Source organism: Tetrahymena thermophila (assembly GCF_000189635.1).
Source record: "Tetrahymena thermophila SB210 genomic scaffold scf_8254679, whole genome shotgun sequence".
Classification (NCBI taxonomy): Eukaryota; Ciliophora; class Oligohymenophorea; order Hymenostomatida; family Tetrahymenidae; genus Tetrahymena; species Tetrahymena thermophila.
Window position 1 is genome coordinate 15,039 of NW_002476445.1, and position 26,249 is coordinate 41,287.

Sequence of the window (26,249 nt, forward strand, 5' to 3'; positions counted from 1 at the left end):
ATGCTAATACATGTTATGAATGCAATGTCATAAAGTCTTCTTCAATTAGACCTATAAACAAATCCCAATTCTCTTAGAATTAAATTATACATGAGAGTGTTTGCAAATTAAAATTATACTCAACCTACATTAAAGTAGAATTTGATTTTGATTGTTTCATCATAAAATTATGTTTTAAACATTTTTAAAATGAAAATGAACTCATAATAAATTTTTAATAATTCTGCAAAATAAATTCAGATCGAATGTTTGAACGTTTTTTATTTCTTAAATAGGTGATGGATCTCAATACAGGAATAGAAGAAGTATTTAACTTGAATCGAAAGTCTCGAATAGAATGGATCTGGGATAATAATCAATTTAAAAACAATGTTAATAATTTTGAAGGTTTCGTTTTATGTCTATCTCTTGAACCTGAAAATAAGTAAGAGAAAGATATTATGAACATTAAAATGAATCTTAGGACTAGCCAGCAAGTGAACAAAACAGAAGCATAAAATTCCAATTATGATAAAAATTATAACATTAACAATAACAACAATAATAATAAATAAGAAAATGCAGGAGTTTAAGAAAATAATTTCAGTTTAAAGAGTCTAAATTAAGAAGGCTTAAGCAGTAGTATGCCTGATATAGAAAAAGACCAAAATGTTAAAATTTAAACTATTTGTTACTTTACAGACTTAGAGTCGAGAAGTCATGTCATACAATACTTCAAAATGAGAGTTATATAGAGAAATTTTCATTAAGTTTACAAGGCAGTAAGAAAGCTTGGCAAAGGGAGCTTTGCATCTGTATTAATTTTTGATATTTATATATTTTTAAAAAAAACCCCTGCCACATACTGGCTAACGCTATTACTTATTTTACACTGCGTTAATAAGGTTAATTAGTGATTGTTAAATTAAATAATTGCAACCAAAAAATAATAAAAATTTTCTAGTTAAATAATTTTACATAGAACAAAACTATAAATTTATGATTAATTAATTTTTTTGTAAGTTTTGATAAATTATTATTTAAATCAATCTAAAACAAATTATTTTAATTTCTAATGAAATCAGGTTTATTTGGTTAATCTCGTAGGAACAAATAAGCACTTTGCAATCAAAGCATTCTTGAAAGAAAAACTAATTGAAGAAGAAAAGGGATATGTAATAAATTTGATTAATATTAACTAATTAATTAAAATTTATTTTTTATATTATATTAGGAGTCGTTTTATAATGAAATTATGCTGATGAGATGCATAAAAAATAAGAATGCATTAAAATTAATTGATATATGGGAGTCTAAAAACAGCTACTACTTAATTATGCCTGTATGTTATGGAGGTTCCTTGCTGGATAGAATAGCTTTTACAAAAAAGATAGAAAAAAATCCTGAATTGTTAATGTAAAGCAAAGCCAACCCAATAGATAGCCTTTTTATTAAAAGTTTTATGAAACAAATGCTAGAGGCTTTACTCAATTTAAAGTAACAAGGAATTCTTCATAGAGATTTAAAGCCAGACAATATCTTACTCTGCTCTCCAAACCAAGTAGAACCTATGATAATCGACTTTGGATTAGCTACATTTTAAGATGTTGAAAACTACATTTACCCTAAATGCGGTACACCTGGCTATGTTGCTCCAGAAATAATTAATATGAGAGATAAAAGTTAAAGATATGATAGCTAGTGTGATGTTTTCAGTCTTGGAGCTATTTTTTATTTCTTGTAATTAGTAAATTTGATAAAAACTTAAAAATAAACAAATAAATTATTTAAATTAAGAAGCTAAATCTAAAATTATTTAAAGTTTTTTACATTTTTTAAACTAAAGATTATCACTGAAACCCTTGTTCTTGGGGAAGGTCACAAAAGAAACTATTGAAATGAACAAAAGATGCCAAATAGATTTTGATTGTAAAGAACTTTAAAATGTAGATTTAAACAGTAAAAATTTATTATATTTACCTTTTATTCTTTATATTTTTGCTCAGAATTATTTTACATCTCTTTGGTTAAAATTTAACTAAAATTTTTATCCTATAATTATTTTTGTTAGGTGAAAATTTAAGAGGAAATACACTATTTAAACAGAAATTAAAATTTATTTATTTGCTTTAATTTATTTTTATTAACTCTTTGTTTTATTTTAATAGCAAAAGACTTGTTAAAAAAACTACTTAAAGTGAATCCTTCTGAAAGAATAACTCCTGAATAAGCCCTCTAGCACCCCTACTTCGGAGATAAATTTGATGAAGACGATATACCAGATGATCCTGAAACAAACATCGATAAGGTTCTACAACGTTTTAACTATGGGTATATAATAAATAAGCTTTATTTTTATAATTTAAATAAATTTTATTCAATCAAATTTTTTAAATTATTTCTTAAAAATTATAATAATTAAATAATTTTAATAAAAAATAAAACTAAATAAATGAATTAAAAATTAAAAATAAATTTATATTTAATAAATAAATTTAGGAGACCATTTGATATGCAAAAAATAAATAACCATTCAACTTATAGTAAAATGAATACAAAAACAGACTAGTCTTTGTTCAGTTTCAATTACATAGATTATGCTCCATTTTAAAAGAAAGAATCTTTATTAATGGGAGCTAGTTTAGTAATGAAGCAGCCTATTACTATAAAGAACCCTGGCGGAAGATAAATAAGTTTGGAAAATGTTGTTGAATAAGCAAACGAATATAAATATAAGAACCTCCAGTCTATGGTAAAATCAGAGTCATCTGTGAAGAGTAAACTGCTTTATAAATCTCCAACCCTTGATTAATCAGAATATGAATTTTTGGTTGATTGTAGCAAGGTGAAGTAATAGTAAACACAAAATTTTAATAAAGAAAGAAGTACTGAAGACAGCGAAAAAGATGAATATTTTATGAAAAAGTATTCTAGGATTTTAAATAAACCTCCTTTATTAAATAGTCCTAACTTTTAATTTAAGAAAACAAACACTTTAAATACTGAACCAACTTAATACTAAGAAGATATAAAAATTCTTAAAATGACTAAAAAGTAATCAGCTGATTACAATGCTAAATGATACAAAGCATTCCATTCAATTTGAGTGTATTTAATAAAAAAAAATGATAATTTTTTTGAATTTAACATCATTTAAAATAAATAAATAAAATTAATTATAAATTCACACAAATTATAATAAAAAATAACTTTCTATATATTAAAAAATAAAATATTACTTTATAAAAGCAAATATCTATCTTACCTATTTGTATAACATACTTAACTACTACTATTCAAATATCTGAAAGCTGAGAACTTTATTGGTACATAATAACTTATTTAAATTGGAAAATAAATTAAAAAATCACTAATCTCTAATTGAATAAAATGTTCAATAGCGACTGCTTAAAAAGTATGGTATAATGCAAATTTTTAAACAACTTTTTATTTTAATTCAGGTTTTTAACTATTAACTAATATGATTTTTTATAATAATTGTTTTAAAAAGAGTTTATTGAAATTTTATACAAAAGTTTTTTGAGCAATTAGTTTATGCTTAAACTTAAAAAGTAAAATGATTTAGGTAATTTAATAATTTTAAAAATCTTGTAAATAACTATAAAAGTGTTGCCAAAATAAAATAGAAATATATTTTTTGACATTTTTCAAGTTAGATGCTAAATATAAAATGTATATTTTAAATTAATTCTTAATAAAATTTGTTAATAAAGGATTCATAACAATAATAGATCATTAATTGATTTGCCTGCTATAACCCATTTTTGCTTGAACTATATGTGTCTATTGATATATAAATGCTTAGATTTTAGATTTAAACTAGCTCACAAATAAAACATTTTCAGAATATTTTGTTTTAGCTATCAAAAACTTCAATCAGTTTGCTTATCTAATACATGCAAAGGAGCTAATTTTATTTATATTTATAAAAATTAATAAATTTTATATAAATATATTAATTACCTAAAATCAAAGCTTTATTAGTCTCAACGATCTAACCATTCATTACCATTTCTTCAAGAATATAATGTGCCTTTTAAATGTTCAACATTATCTGTTCATTTTAATAATAAATATTTTAATTTATTGTTTGATTTATAGCTTAAGTTAATTAATATCATCTTTTCAACCCTTTTTAAGTTTTTTTTCTCTGCTAAAAAAATATTAAATTGAAATCTTAATCATTACATCTAGTTCGCACTATTTAATTGAGTTTATTTAAAAAAACATTAAACATTTTTACTTACAAATTATTTATAAAATTTCTTACGACATTTTCGAAGTATCTATCTAAGGTTTCTACAAGTGTGTGGATAAATTCAAAATAAGCCAATTCATTCTAATGCAAATTTGTTAAATTAAATCACGAAATCAGCTATAAGATATAAATATTTACTTCTTCTTCAGGATCAAGTCCAACAATAAAATATAACGATGCATATCTTCTGTAAATTACTTTATAATTTCTATGATCAATAAATGAGCATTAAGTATTATTTCTTGAAAGGCACTTTCTTACAAGTTCACCTTCCAAAGTTGTTCTTTCTTACACAGATAAACTATTATAGTATTAAGCTAATCTATTACATTAAAAAAATGAAATATTTATATTTTTTATAACAAATACTACTAATTCAAATATCTAACCTTGTCTATCCTTATTTATTAACCATCAAAATAAATTAAATCATTTTATTCAGCTACTTATTTATATATTTTATTATTAATTGTGTTTATTTGTTTGCTTGCTTGCTACTTTTATTTATATTAAAGATATCAAATACAATAAATTTTGCGATATTTTATTTATAAAGTAATCAATTACCTAATATTCTCTTCATTCAATATCTTTCTAATGATTCAAACACTTTTTGTTCCCGATTAATTATTGTCAAGCAAAAATTAAAAATAAATAGTAAATAATTAAGTGCTATTGATCAATCGATTGATCAAAGACTGATGCAAAAAAAATTTCTTTTTTAAACTCTTTCCTGTCATTTTTTGATGGAATTCAATTTAAAATAAAAGTACAAACAAATTTATCTTGATAAAATTTACTAAAAATAAATTAATTTATTTAAAATTTAATAATTTTAATAATAATTTTACAAAAATTAAATATTTTTAATTATAAATTATTTTTAGATTTTTAACCAAATAAATATTCTAAGTTAATACTTATATAAATATTAAAATAATATTATAGCTAATTATCTAAATTCTTAAATAAATTAAAGTTTAACTGTAGGTTGTTCAAAACTATTTTATTAAAAATTAATTGAAATTTAAAATAATTTCTTTTTGATTAAAAAAGAAAATTTTAAATTATTTTTTTAAAAATAAAATCTTTCCCTTTGAAGTTTTAAATTTTCTTTAAATATTTCTTCAACTTAACATTCATAGATCAATCTTATTTGTCAATTTTTATTTTGGTGATTTCTAAATTTACATATTTTGGATTTTTTATGTTTTAAATAAAATTAACTGTTTTTGATTGAATTAATTTGAGGAGGAATGATTGATTGATAGAATTATAATAATATACTTACGAATTATATAGTAAAATAAATATGGAGTAAATACTTTTAATTTTAGTTTAAAATAATATATTTTATATGTTTTTTAACAAATAAATATATTCAATATCTTATTGCTTTTAGTGAATTGAGACTGAATTCACCATAATTCATTCCTTAATTCCATCTGTCTTTTAGCTTAGTTACATAATAGCACTCCATGTTGGCTACAGTATTAGGATCTACACCTTCTGGAACCCTCATCTCAAAGGATTGATTGGGTGAAAGGAAGTTTACAAAGTTATTACGAGCGATACCAGTTCCAATAGACTTTGGTCCTCTAACAATGCAGTGAGGAGTGGCAACAATGAGTCCTCCTGAAACAATTTAAGCTACCTCTCCAGATTAAAAGGCTAAACAGTCCTTTGGAATTTTTACTCTAACTTTCTCTGAGTTACGGCTTTTGACAAAGAGACCACCTTCAGGATCATAGAAATCTTCAACAACTTCTCCGTTTTTATTTGTGTACATAGATGCAGCCAAGCCTGTTAAAACACTAAAATCATTATGCCATCCACACCAGTCATCTTCAATCAATTTCTATTCATCACTAGCGAAATAATGCAAGAATCTACCTACATGCTAATTTCCATTTTTTATAATTCCTTCCATTTATCCCATTTCATAATTAGGGATGACACTTTTTACATATTTATCAATATGATAGGCTAAGAGGGCACCAACTTCACTCATCAATCTGCCTAGATCTTTAAAAGATTACTCAAAAGCAGGGATATCCTCTGTAGGCCAAATATTTCTTTGGATAACTCCACCTTTTTCAGCAAGGTTTTCATCAAGCTAGACTATAGGAGTATCATTCAGAGGGAAACCATAGAAGGAACCTTTAGAAGTGTCGACACGACCACGGAATTACTCTTTACCATGACTCCATCCTGAGGAATAAAATAATTCTGGACGAGTAAGTTTGTCTAACTTTTCTTGAGGGAGATTAGCAAGTTAGTGACCAAGAGGTAAAAGATTGCTGCGGTATTCAGTGTATTTAGGAACATTTTTGACTATGCATAGACCTACACCTTCAGGACCATAAGCTTACTTGATTTTATCATGCAAAACATTGTCTCTGTTTGCAATTTCTTCATATTCAAAAATAACAGGTTAATACATTTCTATCAGTAAAAAGCAAAGTATTTATCTATCTATATATCTATCTGTTTATTAACTTTCGATATTTATTCTTACAAAAAAGGTGAAAAAAATAAATAAATTTTTTTAAAATAAAAAAAATTATCAACAAAAATTGAGGATTTTCTCAGTTTTTTAAAGCTAATAATGTTGCATATTAAGCCACAAAAATTCTTCTAAATTATTGAAATAGACCCCCATTCTAATCTGTTTAAGATTTAGTTTTAACTTAACGTGGTAATTTATTTCAATGTTACATATAATACATAATAATATTTCAGGTTAAGGCAAGTTAAATAGTAAAATTAAAAATAAAATAAAATACACTAAAGCTGTAGCTTGCTTGAAACGAAACTTAAAATTTTGGGGGTCTTCCTAAAAAAAATAAACAATTTCAACATTTTATTTGTTTTATAATTTTTTAAAATTCATGGAGTTTTTTATTTTTTTACAAAATTTAATTAGAAAATGTTTATTATTTTACTTTTAATATAAATTAATTAATTAATTAAAACAAAGTCAATACTTGTCTAAGTAAAAATAGCTTATTTTAATGATATATCATAATAAATTAAAAGTTTTTGATTAAATTTAATCTAAGCTGTAATCTAAAATATTAAAAGTTTTAAATAAGATAAGTCATACACCTACATTTATTAAGCTTTTTGTTAATTCTTTATTTATTGTTGATTTTATTTTGATAAAAGCATGCTAAAAGATGCTACTATTTAAAGAATGCATTTATTTGATTTAATTGGGGGACTTTGAGGCTTTAAAATATTATCTAAGTTACTTTGTAATTGAATTAAGGATTAATTAATTAAATTATTGTTTGATTAAAGCTGAGTCATTCATTTAATTACACTTAATATTTGATTGCCCCCCTCCGAGATTAATATAACTATGAATTAAATTGAAGTTAAGTAAATTATTATAAATCATACCAATCACATCATCTAAATAAAGCAGTAACAATATAATGACATTATTTGTGTTATCAGAAGTCATAAATTTCTAGTTAATCTTTAATAATATCACTTAATTTTTAATTCACTCAAAGAATATTTAAATAACCTTTTTCTATTAATGACTGAGAACAGGTGCTTTCAACTTAAGTATATATTAACAATTAATCATAAAAAAAATAATTAATTTTCCTTTAATATATTTTAATACTACTTTAGTGAAAATAAATAGATAAAAGCCATAAATTATATATTTTTTGTTAAGTTTTACTATATAAATATCTAAATTTCAGATAAGGTGGGAGAGTTTTTAAAACAGACTTAAATAAATAAAATCTTTTCTAAAATGATCTTGATATTGAATGATAAAATAGTTAAAGAACAAATAAAGAAGTTAGAAATAAAATACAATAATATCTATTAATATAAATCTTAATAAATTTTTAGTTTTAGTTTTATATAATTGATGCATTAAATTAATCTGTCATCTATGAAGGTGAGTGAGTAAGTTTAAGCAAAAACATAAATTGATAAGTTATATGAGCTATTAATTGAAAAATGGTTCTTTTTTTATTTGGTTATTAATTAATTATTTATTTAATTTATAATAATTAACATTCATTTTATGGTAAATAGGATATTAATTAAATACTATTCTTTTAAACGAAAAATTCATTCTCTTATTTATATAATCAATCATGAATTATCTATCATTTGATTCATCCATTCATCTTCCATCTTTCTTTCTTTCAATTAATTTTTGCTTATTCTAACTTTACATATACAATCAAAGTGTAACTATCAATTAATAAAATATAAGATTAATTAAAATTTATAAAAAATAATTTAATGAGTGAGTGATTGGAATGTTTGTTTCTTCTTTCTAAAAAAAATTAAATTAAAAATAATTTACTATTTTTGTTATTGTTGTTGTTATTATTAAGTTTATCATGATGATCAGAACTGTTATTTGTATCATTACTATTATTATTACTATTTGGTTTACTATTTTGGCTAAAATTATTAATTAGTACATCATCTTGGTAGTCTTCATATCTTGAAATTGTACCCTAAATGTCTAATTTATTTTCTTCGTTTAACATTTAAAATATTTCCTCTCTCTAATCATAGGATATGTAACCTATTATAATTTTAAATAAAATTTTATTTAAACTCAATAATTGTTTTTTAATATATTTAATAATAGTATTTATCCATTTCATATACTGCTATTAATATTTATAGGAATACATTTCTAGTTAATTGGAGTTGAGTTTATTCTACTAATTAAAATTACTTATTCCAAAAAAATTTTTTAACTCTAATCTAAAAAGGGGTTATTTATTTTAAATATCAAATATTCAATTAGAAAAATTTTAAAACCTTTGATTATCGATTAATAAAAATATTATTTGTGAATGAATTATTATTTTTTTAATCATTTTTATCAACTGGTTTAAATTGTAATAAATTAGTTTTACCTGTAAGATTTTGCCTTACAGCATATATAAAGCTTGTGGTTTCTAATGTTGGGATTATGAATCCAAGTATATCTTTTCTAATTACATATATTTATAGGGCTCCAACCAAAACAGCTGAAATAAAATCACTAATTTATCTTGTAAAGATATATTGAAGAATAAGTAAGAGAAGGAGATAAAATTTCTATCTGATTTAGAAGGGAGTGAATAAAATCCTATTTTAATTTTAAAAAATATTTATATCAGAGAAAATATAAATGGATGATTAGTAATTTATAATTTATATTACAGACAAGGCTTGTTGCTATCTTTGAGAGTTTTAAGAGTCAATAGATAAATACAGAAAGGAAATAGACCTATTTGATTGATATTAATACAAGGATTTTGTCTATTTTTATTCAAATTTTCAAAATAATTATTACCATAGAATTTGGGATCTACTTTATCCGAAGTAAATAATGGTGAAAGAGTTGAAGCTATAACTAAGAATACAATCTATATTAAAATACCTTTTTATATTTTTGTAAAATAAATAAATAATTTATTTAATTTATTTGATTTGAAGCGTTTATTCAGGGAGATTTCTTTTGAAAAACGCGAATTTAATCTAATTGAAATTAAGAAGTACATACATTTAATAAAGAAGTCAAGCAAGTAAGACAATGAACCCTTGGCTTTTTCGAGAGAAAATGATTATTCATAAAAGAAGAAGCAGTTGACTATTATCTATTATATTATATTTTAATTTATTGTTTATTTAAATGCCATGCTAAGCTTATGATATTCGTTTATATTTAAACATTTTAAAAGCTATTTAAAAATTATTACGCTCAAATATCTTGTTGTTATCATAGGACTAATTAGAAATGTATATACTAATATTTATAAAATAAATAATTTATCATCATATTGATTAAAAATCTATTAAAATTCGTTATTATTAAAGCGGAAATGTTGCTTTCATAGTTAATAAACCAAAAAGCAAATTGGGTGATGTGTATTAATGCTTAATAAATAATTTTGTACATTTATAATTTGAAATCGTCTACTCAGGAGAAGTCGCAAATATTTTGATAAAATCAACATCAAAATATATTACAAGTCTCTATACTAAAAACAGTGCAATGCTAAGCTTCAAAATTAACCTAATTTATTTTATCAAAAGTATTTATTTGAATCTTATTTTAAAAAATGGATTTGAATTAATTAGTTTAAATGGAGTTTTGATTTTGCATCAAACAAAGACTCCTAATTTTCCTTAAAATCCAATTTACTTAGTTGACAAAGGCGTTTAAATATAAAGTCTGAGGAGATAATCTCTAATATTTTGGGATTATACCTCTTGCTATTATTCTTATCTTTAATTGATTGGTAACATTTCTGTTTCTTTTAAGTGGTCTTAAAGTGATAATCACTATTATATTTATTTATTTTGTTATCCTCTACTTATTTATGCTTAGTCAATATTTTATTGGATATCAAAAATATAAGAAATTATTAAATTACTTTGATTAGCAGCTATTCAACCTAAATAAGATCTAGTTTTTTATAACAATTATTGTATTTAAATTTTATATTAATAGTAATAACTTCAGCAAACATAATATCATTTAAGGAGGGAGGACTACTTTACTTTTTTACTATTAATTAAACTATGTCAAATATATTCATTGATAATTATTTCAAGAGATTTCCTTTCTTTTATTCATTTTGCAATATTTTAAAATTAATATTATCAAAATTTGTCCAAATGTTGACTTTTACTTCTTATGTAATTTATAATTACTGTCAAAATAAATAATAATAATATATTATATAGAAACTTGTATTATAATTGGCATTTATTCTATTTTTAGCTACAAAATTAACAAAATAAATAATTAAAAAAATAGATTTTATTTATTTTTATAATTTTCCACAACTTATACTTCTCAATCTTTTTATTTGTTTAGTTTGATAAAATAGATTTTCTTTGATTTAATATCTTAATTATTTAAAATAGCAAAAAAAAATTTTAGATTATTTTACTTTCTTTTTTTTAATAAATAATAAAATGAAAATATATATTAATTGAAATTTAAAATGTAAGATCCAAAAAAGTCTTATGTTAAATTAGAATGATAAATATAATTTATCTTAAATTAGAATTCTTTACTCTATATTATTAATAAAATCAACTCCATGGGTTTGTTCAGGAAAATAATTTAAATGTATAAAAAAAGTAAGTTTTAATAAATAAGTAAAGAAATTTCATTTTAATTATATAAATTACTATGTTTGCTAATTTAAAAACTTTTTATACACTGAACTAAAAATTAATGAAATTATTATTTGTGTTTTAGTAAAAATAATTCAATAAATTACAAATTTTTTTGTAAATTTAACAACAATAAGCATGATATTTTTTAACTTTTAAATAAAAAAAATGTCTTAAAATCTTAATTCAAGTTTACTAAAATAAATAAAATTCATCTTCAATTGTTATTTTTATTTAAAAAATTAAAAAAAGAGCTAAAATCTTCCAATAAAACTAAATATTTTCCATATTAAAAACTAAAAAAGAGAAAAGCATTTTTATTCGTTTTATTTATTTATATTTTATAATTTTAAATTGATTTATCATTTGATAATTTAACTAAATAATCATTTTTAAAATATTTAAAATAAATGTATCAATCAATTGTTGATAACATTTTAAATTTAATAACAAAATATGTATAAAGAGATTATTTTAAAACATATGACTAAAGCATTTAATGTACTGAACCAAAATTTTATTGATTGATTTATTAATTAATTGGTTTTTTGCTAGTTAGGCAAAATAAAATTTATTTCAAATTAATTAAAAACTGAAGTTGTTAATTAACAAATAACTTTTTATTTATAGATTCTTAATGCTTTTTATCTTAATTAAGTCAGCGATAAAAGGAAATAACATAGATATTGATTTATTGATATTGCCTTTATTCTGAATTAATTTAAATTTCTATCTATTTGCTATATAATTATTATAGATTTGTCATCTTCTATATTTCTATTAGCAGTTTTTTAATTAATCAATAAGAAAAACTATTTACTTTGTTATATATAAAAAAAGCAATTTTTATCACATAAATAATAAAAAATTATTTATTTATTGAAATCAATTAAAAAAATACAAAGCTTCATAAAAAAGAAACTTATTAGCAAAAATGGCCAAATACGTTCCCCCTATTTCCTAATCAAATGTTCAAGTTGTTCCATAGGTATAACCTGTGATCTATCAATCAGTTGTACCCGTTTAAGTTTAGCCCCTTTACTAATCCTACGTCAGTTATCCTACTTACTCCTACGTTAAGCAATAGCCATAAGTCTAAACCGCTCAAATTCCTGCTGTAATTAAAAATATTTTTTTGAATTTCAATTTCTAATATAAAAATAAATGGAAATTAATGATATTATTTAACTAATTATGCAGTAATAGTAACAATATTAATCAGTTGGATCTACTTAACCTTCCGTCGCTTATCAAGCAGCTGAAAGCTAAATAAAGGCTCCTCTTAGAGGTTCTTCCAGAATTGAATATATTCCTTATTAAAGAAAGGTCATTGACTATGAATAATAGGTATAAACTCAAATTGTTCCTAAGGAAAGATATGGTAATTATACTTTTTATTGCTAACTTAGATATTTTCATGCATTTTTCTACTCTTTCACATGGCTTAATGTGCTTAAAAAAAAGAATCATGCAAAAGTTTATCAAAAGCAACATTTTATGGAAATTAAATAAGATGAACAAAAATATATTTTAAAAGTAGGAAACTACTAACAATCCAATTACTATGGAAAACATCTGTTAATATTCTACAAATAAATATTATATTTTTTTCATTTGTGTTTAAATTATTGAAAAAATTTCAACCCATTTGCTATTTAATAGCTAATATTTATTAAAATTAATTAGTAACTGATTATTATGCTGTTGAACATACTACTAACTACGTTCCTTAAACTTACTACGACTCTTACGTTGATTACGTTCCTGTAACAAGATACAAAGAAAGAACTGAGTAATTTAATATTATTTTTTTGCATAATTAAATAAATTTATATTAATAAATATAGATATTATCCAGTTGAAAGTAGCAGAACTGTCATTAACCGTCTTTGAAAGAATAGTAAATTTGCAAAATAAGTTAAAAGCAGAAGGATTTAATAAGACTCTCTTTAAAAACAACTGGCAAAAATATAAATATTTTGTTAACTTGTGAGAATAATTTATAATATATAAAAATCAATCAACAAAAATGTATAAATATTATCATCATTTTCCATTAAGTATTAACTAACTAACTAAATAACTTACTTATATTTGAAATTATCAAATTATTTTATTTATAAAAGTAATGAAACTTAAAATAATTAAATTTAAAAGTATTTATACTCAATTAATTAATAAATAAATAATTACCATAATTCTTCAATAACATAAAAATAAAAAAATTAAAATATATTGAATTCTATTGATTTTTTTAAGAACCCCTTTTTCCAAAATTTAACTTTATAGAAGGGGATCTTGAAGGAGACATTTTGTAGTTAATATATAAACACACAAATTTGATTAAATTAAAACTTATCTTTCAAAGAATAGCATATAAATTTTGTAGAAAATAACATTTTAAAACAAATAATTTTATAAAATTTTATTAAAATATTTAATTACTTTTTAATCAATAAGCTGATTTAGATTTATCACTTATTAGTTTAGTTTTTAGTAATATAATAAATATAATTTATCTTTTGAAATGTTTAAAATGTTTTAAAGTTTGCTTTGTTTTATCTGCTTTCAACTCAAGCATTTTTCACTTTAGAGGTGAAGGTTATCTACTTATAAAAATTTATTTAAAAGGCTAAGTATTTTTTTAGCTTAATTCTTATGAAGCTTATTAAGGATTTTGTTTATCGATTATTTTGAATGTGGTTGATAATTAGAATTTTTTAATTTTCATATTTTATGGTAAATTGGATTTATAAATATGTTCTGCCATATTTTTTAATATTAAGTTAGGACTGCCTTAATCGAGAGAAAAGTTCTTCTTTGAATGTATACTATTTATATTGAAAGCTAGTTTTTCTTCTTATTATTATTAAGGTTTAGCAGTAATCGAAATTTATTTAGTTCTTTTTGAAATATTGTCTGTAGTTGAATATTGTTATGTGATAAACTAAAGATCTTAAGTATTTTCCATTTTTTTATTTAATCCGCTTTCTTAAGAGAAATATATTGAACTAAAATCTGGGCCTCTACTTGAGTTCTACATGATATTGAATTTTTGAGCTGATTTTTGTAAATTTTCTTCCAAATTCATGCTATTTAGTCCATTTTTACGATTTTAGTCAAATTTTTATAGAAAATTAGTTTTATTTAAATTTATAGGTGGCAAAGCTTTAATTTCTTCCAAAAGATTCTAATGTCTATTTGTTAATGGTGAATTATATTCAGGTTTTAAAAATTTGAATAATTCAGTTGGAGATTTTTAAGTTTTAGGAGTGTTATTCATAAAAGACTTTTATATAGGACTAGGGCAAACTAAACTGTTTTTTATATTTCCATTATTTTTAATATGCTACAAAGCACTTTTGAGATAAATTTTTTCATTCTAATCTATTTCATTTAAATTAAGTTTTGGTATTTTAAAACTTTTTTTATCACTTGTGGCTGTTTCACTATATATTAGTGGAGAATTTTATTACTTTTAACACATAGCAAACGAAGATTGAGATCTTTCATGCCTGGTATGTTAATTAGTTTCTTAATTCTTTAAATCTTCTATTAACCTTGAACTTTAGCTAAGAGGTTTTAAATTTGGGCTATTTTTTTCAATTATTTAATCTTTAAAGTATCTCGATGTAACACTTATTGCTCTAGGACTCAGCCTTTAATCTTCAATTATTTTATCATAAAATCTAGACTTTGAAGTCTCATTCAAAATAGATTTTTAATAATTTGCTTTATTTAAGAAATCAAATGTGTTCCTATTTTTTAATTTTTTATTCAATTTTTAATTTGGCAATTTTAAATAAATTAAAAGGAATTCAATCATTTTTTTTAATATTTCTTAGAAATCAAATTAAAAAAAGTTAAAAAATCAGTTTTAAAGTTATAAGAAAATTGTTTTAAGACTAAATTTCATTTTACCTTCTTTGTGTTATTGCATCATCTGATTGTTCATAGATATTACTAGCTTAACTTAATTGCCTTTTAATTTTTAAAAAGCGTTAATTTAATTCTTAAGGGTTGATATTGTGCCTTTTAGAAAATTCCTTTAAAATCTCATCTTCAAAAACACTCACTTTTTAAGAACGGGGAAGCTTTTTCTTTTTTAAGTTCTCTTCATACAGGAGAGTGGATCTTGTTTCTTTGCTGCTTATTTTTTCATTTTTAATTTCCATCATTTTCTAGTACCTATTTTTGTCAATTTCTTTAACTTATAGAGTTTGTAAATCTTTATTCTTATCTTGAATAAAGACATCATCTTTTCTAACCTTTGGATTTTTTAGTAAATGCTAGTTTGAAGATATTTTAGAAGAATAAATCAAATAATTGTGCTCATCTTGTTTAAAAATGTCTTCTGCTAAATCGCAGTTTTAAGCTACTGTGACAGTCTTTGATAAATTTTATTGCCTTATTTGTTTATTGAACTTTAACAAAAGAACAGGTTTTGAGTTAGATTTTTCTTATAAAGAATTTTAAGAAATAGAGTTTCTAGAATCAAATGAATTTGATTCATCATTTTACTACAAATAAGAGGAGACTTAGTTTAATCTAAATTCTCTCGCTTTTTCCTTGTTTTGAATTTATGTAATCATAGCCTTCTATATATTAGGATGCTGTGGCAGTAGCCTTGTGATAAGCTTTTTAGGAATAGTATATATTACACCTTTTTCACTATTACAGACTACTCTATAAACTCTATAATACTCAACACCTCTTTTCTTAAATATTTCTTCTTCTCCAAAGCTCTCTCCCTCTCCAAGAATTTTAAACTAAAAAAATTTTCCTCTTTCTAAATTGTTAAATATTTTCTTCTTTTTAGTATTAGGGTCATCAACTGCACTGTTATCTTAAAAATAAAAGGTTATTTTTATTAAATATATTAGGTGATTGTTTAGATACTGAAGGTGAATTATTTATATTATTACAATTAAATTACTCTCGGCTAAACTACATGAGTCATAATAGAAAATTTATAAATAATATATTAATGGCGTTATTAAATTATAATTATCCTTATGGATTAGTTTAAATTATTAAGTATATTATTGATATTTATTAGTGTATGAATATATATATATATTTTTTTTAAATGTATGTCATTTATGGGATAACTTAAGTTATAAAAAATATAAATTAAATTAGCATAAGCTTTAGCCATTTATTAATTAATTCATTTATTAGAAATTTATGGTTTAAATTGTTTAATATCTATACTTTTTAAAATTAATTTTATTTTAAAAATTGTCAATTTTTTCATAAAAATTAGTAAAAATTAACTTTGGGTTTAAAAATTAAATTTAAAAAATATATTTTAGTAAAATTCAGAGGAAATTCTAACTTTTAAAAGTTAGTTGCTTTTTTTAAACTAAAATATTCAAATTTTAAGATTAAGTGAAGTTATTTTTATCAATTAAGGTCACTTTATTTAATACATTTTTGATCAAGCAAACTTTGTCTTGATTTTTAGAAAAAAAGAAATGGAAAAACTTACTTTGAGACTATTTCTTAACTTCTTTGAATTAGTTATTGAAGCTTTTTTCAATGTAAATAGAGAATTCTCCTTCTTTAATAAAATAAAAGTTGTCAGGTATGTCGCCGACGTCGTAAATAATAGAATTTTTCTCAACTTTTTATTCATCACTAATATCATAGAATTGTTTTATCACTTCATAAGGATATCCTGATAGAATACTCATTTTAGAGAAACTTTCAATGAAAGAAGCACTATTTTTTATTTTTTCTAATATATCTATAATTTTGTCTCCTTTTATAAAGCCAAAGAATGTATCCACTGTAGTTTAAACACTTGCTTGTCTTCTATTACTTTTATTTGGATCTAAGGCAAATTCACCAAAGCAGTTACCCTAACCTAGTCTGACTAGCTCAATTTCTTGTAGCTACATTTCTTCATTCGCATTTTCTTACTGTTTTCCAGCTTATTTTTAAGAGTTTTCTTAATCATTGCCTATTTTGCATTAAAATTTAAAAAATAAAAGCAAATATTACTTGAACTTATTTACTCTGCTGTTCTTCCACTTTTTGATATGATGATTTGTAAATTCTAACCTCTCCCTTTATTATAATCCAGAATGTATCTCCCCTGTCTCCTTAGTTAAATAAAACCTTTTTTCATTCATAGTTTTAGAAATTCTTTAAATGTTGTATACAATAATATTTTTACTTAGTCTTTTGAAAGGAAGAATCCTTGCATATATTTGCAAAGCTTAAAGCATGTTTCATCTGCATCAGTTGCTGATGACTTAATATCCCTAAAAAATCTGATATCTGAAACAATATGAGTAAGAATGTGGACTTCTAAATTACTTCTTTCTTCACACTCCTTATCCAAAATTGTCATCATTAAGTCAAGTTAATCTTATTTAGATATTCGCTCAACCAAAGCATTTCCTTGCTATTGAAATTTAGAAATGTATTAATAGCTCTTTTACCTAATAGCTTCATTAAGCAATGGATTTCTTTTTTACTCTAAATTTCTTTGCTTTTTTTACTTCATTTTATGTATAAATTTAAAACTTAATATACTTGAAATAAGTAGAACCAGCCAGCAATTTTATTTAATCAATTAATTAATTAATTATTCTGTGGATTATTCTTATCCTCCTCTAAAATAAGTAAAAATTCTTATAGCTTGTTATTCCTACTTACTTCTTAATTTTAGTGCCTTTCTAAAAACTTTACTTAACCATAAAATTTGTTAATTTTTTGTTTCTTTTCTTAATTTCATTATTATTCTTAAAAATTTCTTTTAAGCAAGCTCAATAAATCTAATTCCACCAAAATAAAAAGCATATTAAAAAACTAACATAAATGTACCATTTTACCTTCATTAAACAAAAATAACTTTTAATTTTTAAAATTTTCTAATTGAAAAATAATTTTTTAAATTATTAAAAAATCAATTTTATTATTTTGTAAATCTTTATTTAGTTATATTAATTAAAGAGTTTCTGCTTTAATTGAAATTTTTGTTTAAAGAGATCTGATAAAATAAATTAATAAGAAGTATTTCTTAATAGTATATTAATTTACTCATCAAAAATCTAATTAAATACACAATACATAAACAATGGTTTAATTGTTTAATCCAGGAGTTTTGGAAGACGAAGATATAAAATTATAGCTAAACTAAACTGATTTACTTGAGAAATAAGTTCCCTGTTATTTTTTTGATATAATTTGTAAAAAAGATAACCAAAAAGCAGGGTCTATTTGCTTGAGAACAAAATTTACATACGAAGAAGAATTCCTTTGGGGTAATATGGGATTTGTAGTAGAAAAATAGTATCAAGGCAAAAGATTTGCTTTCAAGGCTTCAAAACTATTAATTAACTTTGCTCGAAGATGTGGGATGAAATAAATTTACTTCACTGTCGACCCAACGAATATACCTTCAATAAAAACAATAACAAATCTAGGAGCTTACTATCTTGAGACAATAGATGTCCCTAAAGATTCAACATTATATAATGAAGAAAAATGCTAATATTGCAGCAGATTCTGCTTATACATTTGAATTTAATAAGAAAAATATATTTTATAGATAAAAAATAGTTAGTATTGTACATAAATTGTAAATATATCTAAAATATTTAGCTAAAAATAATCATCTACCTCATTATTATTAGTGTTGCAAACCTATTAGAAAAGAATTCAGTAGATTCTTTTAATAAATATCAATAATAAATAAAACATTCTAATTAACCTAAAATAATATTTTTAATTACTAATAAATTAATATTTTCATATAAAATTAATATATTATTTTTTGTATTTTATCACTTCAAGTTCATTTATATAGCAAGTTTTGTTTAACTTAGCAAAATATTTTTATTTTAAAAAACTTAATACAAAGACTAGCTAGCATTCTATTAAATTAAATTAGTTATTTATTTTGATCAATACTGTATACTCTCTAATTAAGCATAACCTTTGTAAAATGAGCGTGCAAATGATATAGATTAACATTTAGATTTAGAAAATAAGAATCATTAATTACATCTCTTAGAGAGTCTAGGGAATTTAAAATAGATTAAATACACTAAAGTATATTTATTGTATTAATGAAATGTATGAATTATTGATTGATTAAGAATAAATTTTAAATAATTATGAATTAAAATTTGAATTAATATAATTCGTGAAAGTTAATTTGATATATATAGCAGCCATTTTATTAGAAATAAAATAATAACTTTGTTCGTGTGTAAGAATATATACCTAAAAAATAAATTTTCTTTTAAAAGAATTGATTAGTATTAATTAAAAACTAAATCTGAATAATTTTGACAATTTGAATCTACAATAATTTTGAAGATCATATCAATATTTTAATTTAGGCTATTATTATATCATGCGTCTCTATCAATTTTCCATAAAAGGTCTTTAATTAATTTTCATTAATTTATGATTTTAATCCATGTAATTATTAAAATCAAATACAATTAAAATAAAAACTTATTACTCTCACAAATTAAAAACTGAAATGGTTGCTATTTATAATCCTGGAAACATGGAGGATGAAGATATTCTAGTTATATATGACCAAGTTGAGTTATTGCAAAATTAAGTGCCTTGCTATCATTTTTATATAGTATGCAAGCAAGATATGAATATAGCTGGACATATCTCTTTGAGAACTAAAACCTCATATGAAGAAGAATATCTTTGGGGTAATATGGGTTACACAGTAAACCCAAAATACCAAGGAAGAAGATATGCCTATAAGGCTTCAAAGTTGGTGATTGGATTTGCCAGAAAATGCAAGATGAACTAAATATATATGACAGTAGATCCCACTAACATAGCTTCAATAAAAACAATCTTAAATTTAGGAGGCTATTACTTAGAAACTATAGAGGTACCTAAGGATTCTTCTCTTTACTAAGTAGAGTAATGTGATATTAGCTGCAGATATTGTGTATACATATGAATACCTCTTTGAAAAATAAATTAAATTTCTCAAAATTTTTAATAATAACATCTATTAATTAATAAAAAATCATTTAATAAAAGTTCTATCAAATAATATAAGCAATATGCAATAAAAAAAATAATTAATTTATTATATCTACTCTCTCTCTCTATAAAAAAATAGTAATTTACTTATATCTATCTATATTAGTTAAAAATTCATTAGAAATTTTATTGGATTTATGATAAAGAATTATTTATAAAAGAATCAAAATTAAAAAAACTTAGTCTTCATCAAATTAATATTATTTATTAGCTTTTCTATTTTAAAATATAACTAAATATCTTTAAAAAAATTTTTGATTGAAATTGAATTTATTTTATAAATAAATAAATTAAAGTAGTTTCTTCATATTATACCATACCAATCTGTCTGTACATATATTTCCAAAAAAATTATGATAATTTGGTTCAAAAATTCTATAATAAAATTTATTTATAAAAAAATATTTTCAATACTATTCAATTCAACTTTTATAATTATTGAAAATGATTTATCAAAATAATATTAATAATTAATTTGAATATATCAATCAGTTTTGCGCGATAATTAGAATTCCTCAAAGTTTGAAAAATTCATTAATTAATAAAATAGCTCATCTATCTTCAAAATTAAAGTTTTTAGAGGAGGTAAAATATTCAGTAAAAATTATATTATATTTTAATTTAATTTATTTAATAAAAAGAAGGATATTTATTTTAAATATCAAAGAAGTCTTTTATGAGAGAGTATGTAGTAAATATAAATTATAATATCATGATTTATTAGATGCATTTAATTTTGAATAAAATATTTTGATAATATTCTTCAAAATAAATACAGAAATAAACAACGATTTTGACAAAAAAAATAATGAATTTTATAACCCCTATTTAAAATATTCTATTAATATTAATGCTACAATATATTTATTTAAAAATTAATATAATTTTATTTTGCTTATATAATGGTATCTATATAGATCATGAATTTTATTCAAAAAATTAATGATTGCTACTATTATTGCTAGTGAAATTATTATTGGAGAGTTTTTGTCTATCTTACAAATGAATACCTGAAGATTGTAATATTCCAAGTGCTTATAATTAAGGCATATTCTTTTTTATCTTACCTTATGTGATTTTGTGATGGTCTTTGTTTTGAACTATCAAATTTAGCTTATACTTCAATGGCAACATATTTACATCTAGATTTTTTTTAATTTACTGCTTGGTTTTTACTTCTTTAGAAGGAGTAGAGAAATAGTTTGTATAAGTTTGGTTTTCAATTTTTTTTTAAGAATTAACATTTTAAGGTTCTGATTTTTTTTAAGGTGTTTAGATGGGAATTCTAAATATATTAAATTTATCTTTCTCTGTCTTCTCACTATCTTAGTATATTTATTTAGGATATTTATTCAGAGCTGAACTGCTTAATTCAGTTCTAGAAGATGATTAAATATAATTTTCTTAACTATGAAATGGGTTATTGTTATTATTTGTATTTAGATGTTTTGATAATTTCAAATTCGTTAATATGCTGCTTATAGATCCGCTATTTTATTTTTAAAGGCTTTTTGAGTGCAAAGTGGCAGTAGGAATCTCGTTTTTTTATTTATCTATAAAATCTTAGTGGACTTTTAATACAAGCGGATTGTAATATTTGGTACTTTATAAAGAGCTGCTTGGCTTTATCAAACCAGAGAAATTACCATATGAAGAGCTAAACATCCTCCCATTAGGAGAATTTTATTCAAATTATGCTTTTTAGGAGTAAAATGTATTTTTAAAAGTGTTTATTAACAAATTTTAACTTTGCTATTCGGATTAGTGGTCTTTGTAATTTCTTTATAAAGCTTGGCTAAGGTTAGACATTTTTTAATTATAAGAAAACTGTTTCTTAATGCCTTCTTTATGATTGAACATTTCAGATTAACTAAGCGGATTTGTGTCTTAGCTTAAGCGTCTTTTATGTTCTTTTTCTCTATCTGTTAATTACTCTGCTACTGATCCAGCATAAGATAAGCTGATCTTTTATGAATTTAAATTAAGTTTAGGAGTTTAAATTTTATCAGAGTTAACATTAATAATATCTGAAACTCTCCTTTAACAATCAATATCTGATTAAAAAGATTTTTTTTATTACTTATTCCTTCTTTAAGACATGCTGCTTTACTCAGTATTTTTCAATTAACCATTTAGTTTATTTAAAACAGGTTAGTCATGCAAGTTAGCAATATATTCTTTAAAGCTAGAGATCGTTTAAGGGTTGAATTAAGACATAGCGTTTTATGTTAGAGGTAAATCGTGTTTTGAATTATTTAAAGGAGAATTTACTATTATCGCCTAAGTAGAAGAATCGTATGATTATTGCTATTTGCGCAAGTAGCTGAATAAATTTTGTTGCTGATCTTTTTTTAATTCATTCATTCTAACCAAAAAGTGATTTCCATTTTCTAAATTACTTTTTAAAGCATTAAAAAAAATTTAGCTAAATTTTTAAATCAGTTTTTTATATAAAATAAACTTTTAATTGAAACAAAATACAAAAGAAGATTTGTTTGTTAATGTTGAGAATTAAAAAATTTAAATAAAATTTTTTAATAAAAATATATTTTGATAAATCTTTTTAAACTTTTATTATTGAAAAAATTTTTGAAATTCAAATATTTCATTTTAAAATGAAGGATAAAATTATGCATTTAAATTAAAAATATTAACTAAAAAATGAATTTTTGATTATTAAGTTAGTTTTTATTAATAAAATTGATAATGAAAACTTAATAAGATTGAATAAAATTTATCTTAAAAAGAGTTAAATTTTGGCTAAAAAAGAATAATGAAAGCTTAAGATTACTTTTTAAATTGATTGAAAATAAATTTTTAATTTTAAATAATTCCAAGAAAATTTAAAAAATGAGATAGATTATTATTTTACCTTCTGTTTGTTTAAGAACCATCTAAAATATGATCTTAGATTTACTTGGATTTTTTAAAAGAGCTGGTTAGATCTTTTTAATACAGGTCCTGCTCTGGAATGTTATACTTCTCGTAGAATTGCTTGAGATATTCTTGTTAAAGAATTATAATTCCTTATGATTTACGAACAGTACCCATGTATGATTTTTTGTTGTTGTATGAAGTTGATTGCTAAAGAATCTGCATTGTATTTCTTTCTACAGGCTTTCCTGCGATTTTCTAGGAATTAGATCCAGTGTTGTTTTCATTGCCAGACTAATAAACTTCCTCTATGACAAGATTATCAGTTTAACCTTTTCTTATAGATTTTGTATATTCTTCAACAATTGGAGAAGACTGGCCATTTGATGAGCTGGTTAGGCTACTACTATTCATTTATGAGCTCTATTATTACTAAACTAATTATTATTACTATTAGCTATTAGCCTATTGAGTTTAATAGAGGGTAGATGAAAGCGATTTAAAGTTTAATCTCTGTGGTTTTATGAAGCAGTGTTCTTTTTCATCAAAATCCTCAACTAAATCACAGTTCCTAACTACTCTGATAATATTTGATTATATTTCAAAGATTTTAGCATGACTGTTGTGTGTATCACTGAATTTTTATAATTAATTAGTCCTTTATTCTCTTTTCACTTGAAGCTAACTTGCAAATATCTTATATATGATATCGTCGTTATAAAATTTTTTTAAGAAATCTTTTTTATTAAAGCAATACAAACTGCCACTATCAGAAGTACAAATGACTGTTGTGACTCTTTTGTATTCTCTATTTTTTTTTAATATTAATTCTTCCTCACCAAAGCACTAGCCTATGCTCATTATTTTTAATGTGATAAATTAATCAGATTTCATATGGTCTGTTAATGGATTCAGCTTTTTAGATTTTACTTTTTTATTTTTGTATAGCATTAACTCTCCTAAAATTACATCTTCAGATATCTATAAATGTTGCTCGCTAGCTTTTTCAAGTTGTTGCTTACTTAATTAATTTTACAATTTAGATTTTTTACTCGAATCTTAACTTTGGGGATCTTATGCAGTTATTAATAAATTTAGCTGTTCATCTTTCTTTCTACTGTTACTGTTGACTTTAATATTATTTCCACTTTGTTTATTCTACTAAACATTTTACTAATTTGTGACACTAAGTTAATCATTGTTTGATTAACATATTTCATACTTATATTCCTCTTTTTTCAATATCTTTTCTGAGAATTCCCCACTTTTTATAAAGTAGACTTCTTCAGGTGTATCACCCTCTGAGTAAACTATATTATTGTGTCTAAATTCTTTTTCATAGCAAATATCATAAAGCTATTTAACTTAGTTATAATTCAATTAATTTAGCAAAGACATGCTTGCAAACTTTTCAATAAACACAGAATTCTAGCTAATAACTTTAATTATCCTTAAAAAATCATCCTTCATCACAACAGCAAACTCTGAATCCATAGTTGTTTAAACAGTAGCTTTTCTTGTCTCTCCTTCACTCACAAGAGCTAATTCACCGAAGCAGTTTCCTGGAGCGAGTCTTACTTTCTCAACAGTTTAAAATTCTCCTTGAATAGGTCCATTATTCTCTTAACTAGATTCTGTAGGTAAACTGTTACTTTACTTTGATTTACTTTCTCTTTCAGAGTTTAATTATTCATTTGAAGATACAGCTAATAAAAATAAATATAAATAAATTATTAATTCTTTTGAGTAAATTAATTTGTGGGATTTATTGAAAATTTTGAAGATCAAATAATTGATTGGTTGAATAGTTTATTTATTTATTAATTAATTAATTATTCTACTTTACTATAATCAACTAACTCAATCAAAAATCAATCATTTTATTTTATATTTATATAAATCTAAAATTTAAAACAAAAAATAATTATTCTACTCTCTACAAATTCTCTTTTCAAGACCTTAACTTCTCCTGTCAAAATAATCCAAAACTCATCCCCATGATCTCCTTGATTAAATAATGTCTTTATTAATTTAAATAATTTATTTTACATCAAATAACAATTTAAAATAATAAAATTGTTTTCAATCTTATTGCAGCAAATGAACATAAAATTGAAAAATTTTATGGAATTATTTTTAAACTATCGAGAGAAAATGTATTCCAATAAAAATCTTTTTTCATGTTTAAAGAATTTCAGTAATGTTTTTTTTTTTACCTTATTAGCTTCAAAACTCCTAGGTATCAAATACTTGCAAAGTTACTCATGTATGCTACTTCCATTTTCACTTAAGCGGACTTCTTTGAAAAACTTGATATTTTCTGTTAGTCGGGCTAAAATTTTAACTTCTTTCTATGTTCTATCCTCTGGCTTTTTTTCTAAAATGACCAACAAGCAACATAGCTTTTATTATTATGTAGCTACTTCTAAATTATAATCATTCTCTAAAAATTTAGAAAGCATTTGCTATCCAATGTTCCTTTTCTCTTGGGTGAGGTAATTAATTTAATTCTTTTACTTCTTTTCATCTTCTTCTTTTTTTCCTTGTTTTCCTTTGTTTACTTTCTGCTAGGAAACCATCTCTTCTATGTCAAAGTAAAATTCTACTTTCTTGTTTTATCTAATTAATTATATCGAATTAATTAATTAAGTGTAAATAAATCAAAAGCGAGTGTTAATGAATAAAATCTTGTTAGCCTCAATAATAAATATATAATCACTTGAAAAAACTCCATATAAAGTCATAAACTGTGCTCGTTCTTAATACAATTACAAACTTCATAACTCCAAAAAATAAATTTGATATTTAATAGAACCTATTTTTTTTTTGAAGCAACAAAGCTTTCTATTGGAGATTTAATAAAAACTAAAAAAAATTAATATATTTAAGCTGTAATAGTAATAAATAATCTTTTTTA

At 22.6% G+C, this 26,249-nt stretch overlaps 10 protein-coding genes across 10 annotated transcripts; 4 read left to right on the top strand and 6 right to left on the bottom strand. All coding sequences in view use genetic code 6, as the record gives it.

Moving 5' to 3' along the window:
- Positions 1–278: 278 nt before the first annotated feature.
- TTHERM_01227720 (Serine/Threonine kinase domain protein) lies at positions 279–3,061 on the top strand (the record flags this gene model as incomplete). Its single annotated transcript, XM_001013437.2, has 6 exons — positions 279–794; positions 1,065–1,154; positions 1,214–1,719; positions 1,826–1,938; positions 2,148–2,310; positions 2,479–3,061. 6 exons carry the CDS (start codon positions 279–281, stop codon positions 3,059–3,061), a joined length of 1,971 nt encoding a protein of 656 aa, XP_001013437.2.
- A 502-nt stretch (positions 3,062–3,563) lies between these two features.
- Positions 3,564–4,810, bottom strand: TTHERM_01227730 (adaptor protein complex sigma subunit). Its single transcript, XM_001013438.3, has 6 exons — positions 4,648–4,810; positions 4,397–4,580; positions 4,271–4,339; positions 4,189–4,200; positions 3,964–4,054; positions 3,564–3,907 (listed from the first exon to the last, which is right to left on the bottom strand). The coding sequence occupies exons 1-6, from the start codon at positions 4,689–4,691 to the stop codon at positions 3,873–3,875; spliced, it is 435 nt and encodes a 144-aa protein (XP_001013438.1). The 5' UTR covers positions 4,692–4,810; the 3' UTR covers positions 3,564–3,872.
- An 829-nt stretch (positions 4,811–5,639) lies between these two features.
- On the bottom strand, positions 5,640–6,701 carry TTHERM_01227740 (dioxygenase domain protein; the record flags this gene model as incomplete). Its single annotated transcript, XM_001013439.2, has 1 exon — positions 5,640–6,701. One exon carries the CDS (start codon positions 6,699–6,701, stop codon positions 5,640–5,642), a length of 1,062 nt encoding a protein of 353 aa, XP_001013439.2.
- Positions 6,702–8,471: 1,770 nt separating this feature from the next.
- TTHERM_01227750 (transmembrane protein, putative) lies at positions 8,472–10,543 on the bottom strand (the record flags this gene model as incomplete). The annotated part of the gene is made up of 9 exons (XM_001013440.2): positions 8,472–8,482; positions 8,598–8,825; positions 9,166–9,380; positions 9,455–9,521; positions 9,588–9,674; positions 9,798–9,891; positions 9,994–10,040; positions 10,192–10,310; positions 10,440–10,543. The coding sequence occupies 9 exons, from the start codon at positions 10,541–10,543 to the stop codon at positions 8,472–8,474; spliced, it is 972 nt and encodes a 323-aa protein (XP_001013440.2).
- A 1,813-nt stretch (positions 10,544–12,356) lies between these two features.
- On the top strand, positions 12,357–13,315 carry TTHERM_01227760 (hypothetical protein; the record flags this gene model as incomplete). Its single annotated transcript, XM_001013441.3, has 4 exons — positions 12,357–12,539; positions 12,623–12,803; positions 13,109–13,214; positions 13,270–13,315. 4 exons carry the CDS (start codon positions 12,357–12,359, stop codon positions 13,313–13,315), a joined length of 516 nt encoding a protein of 171 aa, XP_001013441.3.
- Positions 13,316–15,130: 1,815 nt separating this feature from the next.
- TTHERM_001227769 (hypothetical protein) lies at positions 15,131–15,482 on the bottom strand (the record flags this gene model as incomplete). The annotated part of the gene is made up of 2 exons (XM_012796973.1): positions 15,131–15,180; positions 15,344–15,482. The coding sequence occupies 2 exons, from the start codon at positions 15,480–15,482 to the stop codon at positions 15,131–15,133; spliced, it is 189 nt and encodes a 62-aa protein (XP_012652427.1).
- A 1,261-nt stretch (positions 15,483–16,743) lies between these two features.
- On the bottom strand, positions 16,744–17,936 carry TTHERM_01227770 (cyclic nucleotide-binding domain protein; the record flags this gene model as incomplete). Its single annotated transcript, XM_001013442.2, has 3 exons — positions 16,744–17,387; positions 17,443–17,545; positions 17,604–17,936. The coding sequence occupies 3 exons, from the start codon at positions 17,934–17,936 to the stop codon at positions 16,744–16,746; spliced, it is 1,080 nt and encodes a 359-aa protein (XP_001013442.2).
- A 573-nt stretch (positions 17,937–18,509) lies between these two features.
- TTHERM_01227780 (GNAT family acetyltransferase) lies at positions 18,510–18,956 on the top strand (the record flags this gene model as incomplete). The annotated part of the gene is made up of 1 exon (XM_001013443.1): positions 18,510–18,956. One exon carries the CDS (start codon positions 18,510–18,512, stop codon positions 18,954–18,956), a length of 447 nt encoding a protein of 148 aa, XP_001013443.1.
- A 903-nt stretch (positions 18,957–19,859) lies between these two features.
- TTHERM_01227790 (GNAT family acetyltransferase) lies at positions 19,860–20,372 on the top strand (the record flags this gene model as incomplete). The annotated part of the gene is made up of 1 exon (XM_001013444.2): positions 19,860–20,372. The coding sequence occupies one exon, from the start codon at positions 19,860–19,862 to the stop codon at positions 20,370–20,372; it is 513 nt and encodes a 170-aa protein (XP_001013444.2).
- A 1,004-nt stretch (positions 20,373–21,376) lies between these two features.
- TTHERM_01227800 (cyclic nucleotide-binding domain protein) lies at positions 21,377–25,911 on the bottom strand (the record flags this gene model as incomplete). Its single annotated transcript, XM_001013445.2, has 4 exons — positions 21,377–22,856; positions 23,331–25,038; positions 25,266–25,353; positions 25,549–25,911. The coding sequence occupies 4 exons, from the start codon at positions 25,909–25,911 to the stop codon at positions 21,377–21,379; spliced, it is 3,639 nt and encodes a 1,212-aa protein (XP_001013445.2).
- Between the last annotated feature and the right edge of the window lie 338 nt (positions 25,912–26,249).